The sequence below is a fragment of the Brachyistius frenatus genome, unplaced genomic scaffold (assembly GCF_029030835.1).
Source record: "Brachyistius frenatus isolate BFR_SWC_R1_liver_20210118 unplaced genomic scaffold, ASM2903083v1 Contig_78, whole genome shotgun sequence".
NCBI lineage: Eukaryota > Metazoa > Chordata > Actinopteri > Embiotocidae > Brachyistius > Brachyistius frenatus.
In genome coordinates, this window is record NW_027210677.1 from 1,159,681 (window position 1) to 1,166,958 (window position 7,278).

Consider the following 7,278-nt stretch of genomic DNA (forward strand, 5'->3'; position numbering starts at 1 on the left):
TTCTTTATGTATTTAAGCTATGTAGTTTTGAAAAGGGCATACAACCGACTTTCATACGCCCATATGACAGACTGGAAACTGTAGGAGTTCACCAAGACTCCGGAAGATGGCAGTAATGCCTCGCTGCCACAGATGCAAAGCTGGCGTTAAACACCGAAGAAGAAGAAGCCGAAAACAAGCATGGCTGGGAACTCTGCGGCTCCGATAGCTAGTTCTCTATCCAAACTCCAATCTTTAAATGGAGTATTTGCGATATATAAAAAGCAAGGGCCAACATCAGCAGATGTGCTAAATACGCTTAAAGAAACCTTGCTCAAGGGTAACTATACAAAACCGCTGGAAAAACAAACGTAAGTATACTATTTGTTATGAACTGACAGATGTTTCTGTGCTCACCTGTCTTTCAGAAGCTGGTGTCCAAAACCCCAACCCACGGAAGAGGAAGAAACAGAGCCTGAAGATGGGGCATGGAGGGACGCTTGACAGCGCTGCCTGTGGGGTGTTAGGTAAGAGGGTTAACTTCTACTGTTTACAAGGTGTTGGGGATTGTACTCCCAAGCAAGTTCATACAATGCCTTGTAGTAATAATCAGCTTTATTTGTATGGCACTTTTCTAAACTCAAGTTACAAAGTGCTTCACCTAAAATAAGCCGTTAAAACAAAACAGCAAGTGAATTTAACAACACAATACCCAACTAACACAATGATCGTATAAAATAACCATAAAAACAGGGTATAAAAGAAATAAGTGTATTGTAATAAACATGAAAAAGTGCAGTTATAGTCCAACTGTGGCTAGCAAAACAAACACACGAAGTAATAAGTCAAAGACCTATCCTGTCTCAAATGAAAAGGGCAGACTTATCTTCAATAAAGATAAAGTTCATTTAAATTCACAACTGTAAAATTGCTTATATATCCTACCCATAAACACAAGTCGTCACTTATTGAGTCGAGCATGCCTATCTATAAGAAAACTTACAGTGAAGCCCCTTTTGTAAGACAAAAAAACAGGTTGCCAGTCATGTTCAAATTCAGCTCTGAGAGCAGCATGTTGCTCTTTCATACAGGGGCATATTCAAATATATAGTAGACACAGTAGTCTACAGTACTGTACAACACCCATGATTATACTAACATTCTGACTGATTTCTGATTTCATAAAGACTTATTATATAGCTTTAACTCACTGATTGCTGTTGCGGGCCAGCTCTGTATCACTTTTCCTGTGACCTGTTTCCTGGAGGTCCACCGTGTATCTTGATAGGCTTTTCAGCATTAAAAGGTTTTGCTCCAGTTGCATGTTATGCTGTTCTTCTTCTAGTATTTTAAACCACAAGAACACTCAAAGTTAAAAAGCACAACAAGGTTTTAAAGTGTTTGAAACAAACCTTTAAATCCACACAAAAAAAAATCACAGCAACCTTAAGTATTTTCATTAAGATTATGCGTGCAGCAGTGGAGACAAGACAAGATGCTTTGTCGGAAAAGTTTTTCTTCATCTTGGCTTGTTGCTCCATTCACTGTTCAGACATTGTTCATATGCTTGTTGTCTTGTCGAGCTGCATGTCTCTGTCCTGCGCTTGTCGTCTCCACCAACAGTTCTTCTCTTGTATCTCTATGCTGTCCTTTTCTCTCTCTGCTCTCCTCTCACCCCAACCGGTCGAGGCAGATGGCCGCCCACCTCTGAGCCTGGTTCTGTCGGAGGTTTCTTCCTGTTAAGAGGGAGTTTTTCTTCTCTCTGTTGGAGGTTTTCCTCCCTATTAAAGAGGAGTTTTTTTTCCCTCCTAGCTTATGTGGGAATTGTTGAATTGTTGAGTTTCTCTGTATAATATTGTAAAGTTTTGCTGTAAGGACTTTAATGTGTTAAGTGCCATGAAATAACCTGTGTTGTGATTTGGTGCTATATAAATAAAATTGAATTGAATTGAATGTGATTAACACCGAGACCAGCATCCTTCGTGAGCGTGCTTATCAGAAGATAACCAAATGAGTTGGCACTGCCGTCAGGCAACTCCTCAAATTTCAATGTTTAATGCTGCCCATTTTGGTGACATACATCAGTTATAGAGAAAACAGATTTACTCTCGTCATGTCAATGGTTGAGTTGATGATAATGGAGGAAACTATTACATGTTTTTGTTTTTGTGTGTAATGAAAGCTCTAAGGAGGGCTAGCAGGCCTTTAGTCATTAACATCATCTCCATTTCTTTCAGTTGTCGGTGTTGGAAATGGCACAAAAATGCTCAGCACACTGTTGACTGGTTCAAAGGTGAGTTTTTTTTACACTAATGTTGAAGAGAAAAATGAGCTATAAAGAGCTATATTTGCAAAACACTGAAATGTTTCTGCTTAAAAGAATGGCAGTGTGTAAATTATGAATGCATAGTGTGAACTGTAAAGCTGTGTTAAACAAGACTTGGTAGATGTAAGTTGGAACATCACAGATTTGGTAAAAGCCGTGAACCACAATGTATCGGTTTAGTTTCAAACTGTCCTGCGCACTCAGATCCATACAGCCTGTCAATATTATCAGTATCTATCATTTATTTACAGCATCATTGGAAAAAGTCCAATTAAAACTGATCAAGCTTTTACAAGACTCAAGTGCAAAATTTATCACGACTTGGTTGCTGGCAGATACTTTTGAAAGATGGAGGAACGCTGAGGAGGTTTCAGCAGGTTTCTTATAAGTGGTCAAAACCAACTGTGGCATTCCCAAAGGAAGTATTACTTATGTTTTCATTGTGCATGCTTCCACTTGGAAACATTCTCAGTCAACACCAAGTCAGTCATAGGACCCAAAGCGGCAAGAGGAAAAGCTGCACTCAATGCTTGGTTTTAGCACTCAAATTAAAACTAACATCTCCAACTTGGGAGTGATTTCAGACTGCGACTTGAATTTTAATGCTCATTTTAACAAGGTTATTAAAATGTCATTCTTCCACCTAAGGAACATTGCTAATGTCAGACCTTTTTTTAAATTTTAGAAAGATGCTGAAACACTCAGCCGCTTAGATTATTGTAACTCCCTTTTTACTGGTTTACCAAAACATCTGTAAGGAAATTACAGCTTGTTCAGAATGCCAAAGCCAGAGTTTTAACAAAACTAAAGAAAAGAGATCACATTACCCCACTACTCAAAGCACCGCATTGGCTACCGTATCTTTTAGGATTGATTTTAAATGTTCTTTTACTTGCTTATAAAGCTTTAAATAATTGTGCCCCTCCCTATACCAGTGATCTTATCTCATTTTATGTTCCTGCCAGATCGCTGCGCTCATCCTCTGCTTTTCTTTTAAATATTCCTCGTGTCCCACAATAGGTCTGGTGAGAGCGCCTTCTCTTTTTATGCCCCTAAACTTTGGAACTCATTCCTGAATTTTAATGATTGATTCCTATAATGTTGTTTTTATTGTTGCAATTTGAATTTCTTAATTTAATCTCACCTATATTTTTTACGAGTTTGACCTTATTTCTTATCTTATTGTTCTGTTTTGTGTGCCTGTCAATTTGTTTGGATGTTTGCTGTTTATGTGTGTATGTTGCTCCGATGTGAAGCACTTTGGGCTGCAGGCTTGTCTGAAAGGTGCTATATACATAAAGCTGAGTTGAGTTGAGTGATTTGGAGTGGTTATTTTTTAGAAATATGTTGCTGTTGCGGAGCTGGGAAAAGCAACGGACACTCTTGATGCCACCGGCAGTGTGATTCTGGAAAAAGACTTTGGTAAATACTGAAGTGTAAAGCATAATTTCATCCAAACAGTTTTATGCCATTCATCAGTCTATTCTATTCTATTCTGTTTCTGCTAAAATGTACAGTCCTTTTTTCTTTTCTTTTTTTGCGTCACATTATGTCTTGTCTTTATCTTTTATCACAGAACACATAACCAGGCTGGATGTTGAGGAAAAGCTGAAAGCCTTTACTGGTGACATCATGCAAGTTCCTCCACTGTGAGTAAGAGTTTTCATCGTAACATTTATGTAATGTTAGCTAAACTGTTACAAGGGTTTGCCTCAGATCAAAATGCACTTTTCCAGTATGTAATATTAGATCAAATAGATTTGTTACATATGGACCTCAGGTCAAATCCTTTTCCAGTGTTTACCCTATAAGCATTTAACAGTGAGTGGTATGCAGCAGCTGAAATAGGACTGCCACTGCTGCATTTTTGTTTTTTAAAGGAGAGGAGAGGGCTCCATCTCACTTCTTTTTTTCTTTTTTTTAAACTAACGTCATATTATTTTGTTATACGTTTCGGATGCTTTCCATCCAGGTCAATTCACACACCTGTGAGTAAATCACATAAACTCTGCACTGAGCCGATAATGACAGTACAACAAATGTAGCAACAAGCAGCCGGTTGATGTTCACAATGCAACAGCAAAGGTGATCACGTTTGCAAGTTACTGCAAATGCACCTATTTGAATCAATAACTCCTTCACTAAACGTTGTTTGAACAGGGAGCCACTTGGGCTTCATTGTCATGTCCAAAGACACTTCAGCATCGGGAAAAAAAAAAAAAGGACAGTCAATAAGAAAGAACTGGGAGAATGAATGACACCGAGTGGGTGATGTGGATGAAACAGAAAACTAATTGCTTGTTTGTCAAATCACATTTGAATTTGAGATTTTACTATATATGAGTAGTTGTTGGTATCTATATTTTTTGCTCAATAAATGTAAATGGCTGTGATGATTGTACACAAGTACAATCATCACAGCCATTTACATTTAAATAAACTTTTATATGACATAATACAAATTATGTCATATAAAAGTTTATTTTTCTAAATCTTTAGACAACATGTATGTTAGCTTTTTCCAAGAATGAACCCTTGAATCTTGTCATTGCAGGAAAATTTGGTGTTACTATTACTAATACCATTAACCATGGTTCTGTTTTGTTTTTTTAAGTTTCCCATCTTACTGTCACATATCAAAATATCTGGTGTGAAAAAGCTTTTCCCATTGACTAACATTTACATGAATCACTGGTTATGATGAACAGTATTGTATCTAGACAACAATGGTAAGCAAAGTTTGTACCTTTTGGGACCATGTATCTATTTATTTGTATTTCTTCTAATCCGTATTGGACGCATCATTCAAACATTCCCAGGTCTAAAGTAGCATAATGTAGCAACAGATAACAGGAGTAAAAAAAAAAATCACAGTCCAGTAATAGAAAGCAGATTGGAGCTATGGATTACAGTTTATTTAAAAACACTACCATTTTGAGCTCCAGGCTTCCACCTAGTGGTATGAAAGAGCTTGCTGGAAGCTGTGTTTTTGTCTGGGACATGCAGGGTACAGCTGTGTACCTGCTACGAAAGCTCTAGGATTTTCCACGTAAAAATGTGCAAAGATATGTAACATATGAGTTTGTGAAAGAATCTTCCCTTCCGTGATTTTGTTTGTCAAATTCCGGTAGGGTTGCCAATTCTCACGCTTTTTTGGTGAGAGACCGTTTCTGCATTAGCATGTCACATTATACAGACACTGATTTAGTGCTGCTTCTCTTTTTAGTAAAAAAAAAAAAAAAAAAAATCATATTCGGTATGGTGTGATCTTTTTGTCTTTATTTTTTTTAAATCTAGATACTCGGCGCTGAAAAAAGATGGCCAGCGTTTGTCTGTCCTTCTGAAAAAAGGTCACAAAGTTGAGGCCAAACCAGCCCGGCCGGTCACAGTGCACAACCTGACCCTGCAGGAGTTCAAGCCCCCCCTCTTCACTCTGGGTGGGTGAGCACATGTTGCAATCATGCAGTGTTTCTTCCTTTGTACTGACTTCTTTAAAAACAGCAGTTTGGATGTCATTTCTTGCCCGTTTCATGTTTTTTATGGTAAACTTACACATTCAAACAACCAGTTGAAAGAGTTTAATTTGACAGATATTGAGTGTGGTGGTGGATTTTATGTCAGAAGCTTGGTGGACGACCTGGGAAAAGGTGAGATATAAGATTCATCTTATTTCACGATCCTCTTAAGAGCACCATGATGTTAGCAAACTGAGATTTCACAACTGCAGCTTCAGAATAACCACCGTCTGTGTGCTGCAGCTCTGTCATCATGTGCTCACGTGAAGGACCTGACCAGAACAAAGCAGGGTCCGTTCACCCTGCAGGAGCACACTTTGCACGAGGAGCGGTGGACGCTGGAGCACATCCTGCGCGCACTGCAGCCCTGCTCGGACGGAGAGCTGGCGTCGGACGATTTAAACCACCAGAAGGCGACACTAGAGGGGCACAGGGACCCAGAGTAATAACGGAATAAAGCTGAGGTTGCTGTTTGCTTGATGGTTAACATGACTCGCCTTCCTGACTTTTCCAGTAAAAGCAAACATCAGGTCAAGTTCAACAGATGTGTTTGTGATGTGACGAATTGAGACCAATGTCAAAACAGAAGTTTTTAGTTTTTTTGGAACTTGGTGGACTTTCATCTAGACTGATTCTTGTCTTCATACTTGTGGCTTCTCTCATCAGCAATGTAAGTTTTAGTTCAATTTGGAAATAGTTTTGTATTTGGAAATTCCAGCTCCCCCTCCTTCTCCCTCCCCCTTCCACCCCCCTCTCCTCTATCTTTATCTGCTTATCCCTCCTTCCCAGATTATAGAGATGAGTGAAACAAACAATATTCAAGATATTTATCACAGTTTCCATTATTTCATCTCTATTAATTTGGAAACAATATTTTTTTTTTTTTTATTTTTTTTTTTTTTTAGATTATACACATTGAAGTTTAGCATGAAAGTGATTTGTTTAGGTTTATGATGATAAAGATTTGAAGTGTTTATTAAAATAATTATTGACATTAATGGCTCAATAGTCTAATATGGAAAATACATTTGCAAAGAGCGAAATAGATTTTACTACTCAACATACGTGGAGATTTTTTTGGGGGAAATGGAGTCTCAAATGTTTGTGAGTTTAGCAACAACAACAACAAAATCTGTATTATTGTTGCAAACTTTTGTAAAACTGAATTCATTTGTGGAACATTTTTAGTTTTGTTGTTGCTTTTTAATTCCATTTAGACACTTTCTACTATCTATTCAGGTCCAAGTCATGTTGATATCATTAAAAATGCACAGAGGTATAAATGTCAAGAAGTTCATGTAATTTATTATATGCATTATGTCATTCAATATCAAATTGCTGAAAAGAGAAAATGTAGGTGTCTCAAAATTAGGTTTAATTTAAAAAGAAAGAAAGATGGAAAGCATAGTTTTTGTTGGTTTACTTCTTTCTATTTCTTCCTCTCCTATTAATCAAACA

General features: G+C 37.6%; 1 protein-coding gene across 1 annotated transcript; it reads left to right on the forward strand.

Annotated features, from left to right (window-relative positions):
• The first annotated feature begins 158 nt into the window (after positions 1-158).
• On the forward strand, positions 159-6,697 carry trub1 (TruB pseudouridine (psi) synthase family member 1). The gene is made up of 8 exons (XM_069708811.1): positions 159-319; positions 408-506; positions 2,217-2,272; positions 3,646-3,727; positions 3,882-3,954; positions 5,603-5,742; positions 5,896-5,952; positions 6,064-6,697. Exons 1-8 carry the CDS (start codon positions 181-183, stop codon positions 6,264-6,266), a joined length of 849 nt encoding a protein of 282 aa, XP_069564912.1. The 5' UTR covers positions 159-180; the 3' UTR covers positions 6,267-6,697.
• The last annotated feature ends 581 nt before the right edge of the window (positions 6,698-7,278 follow it).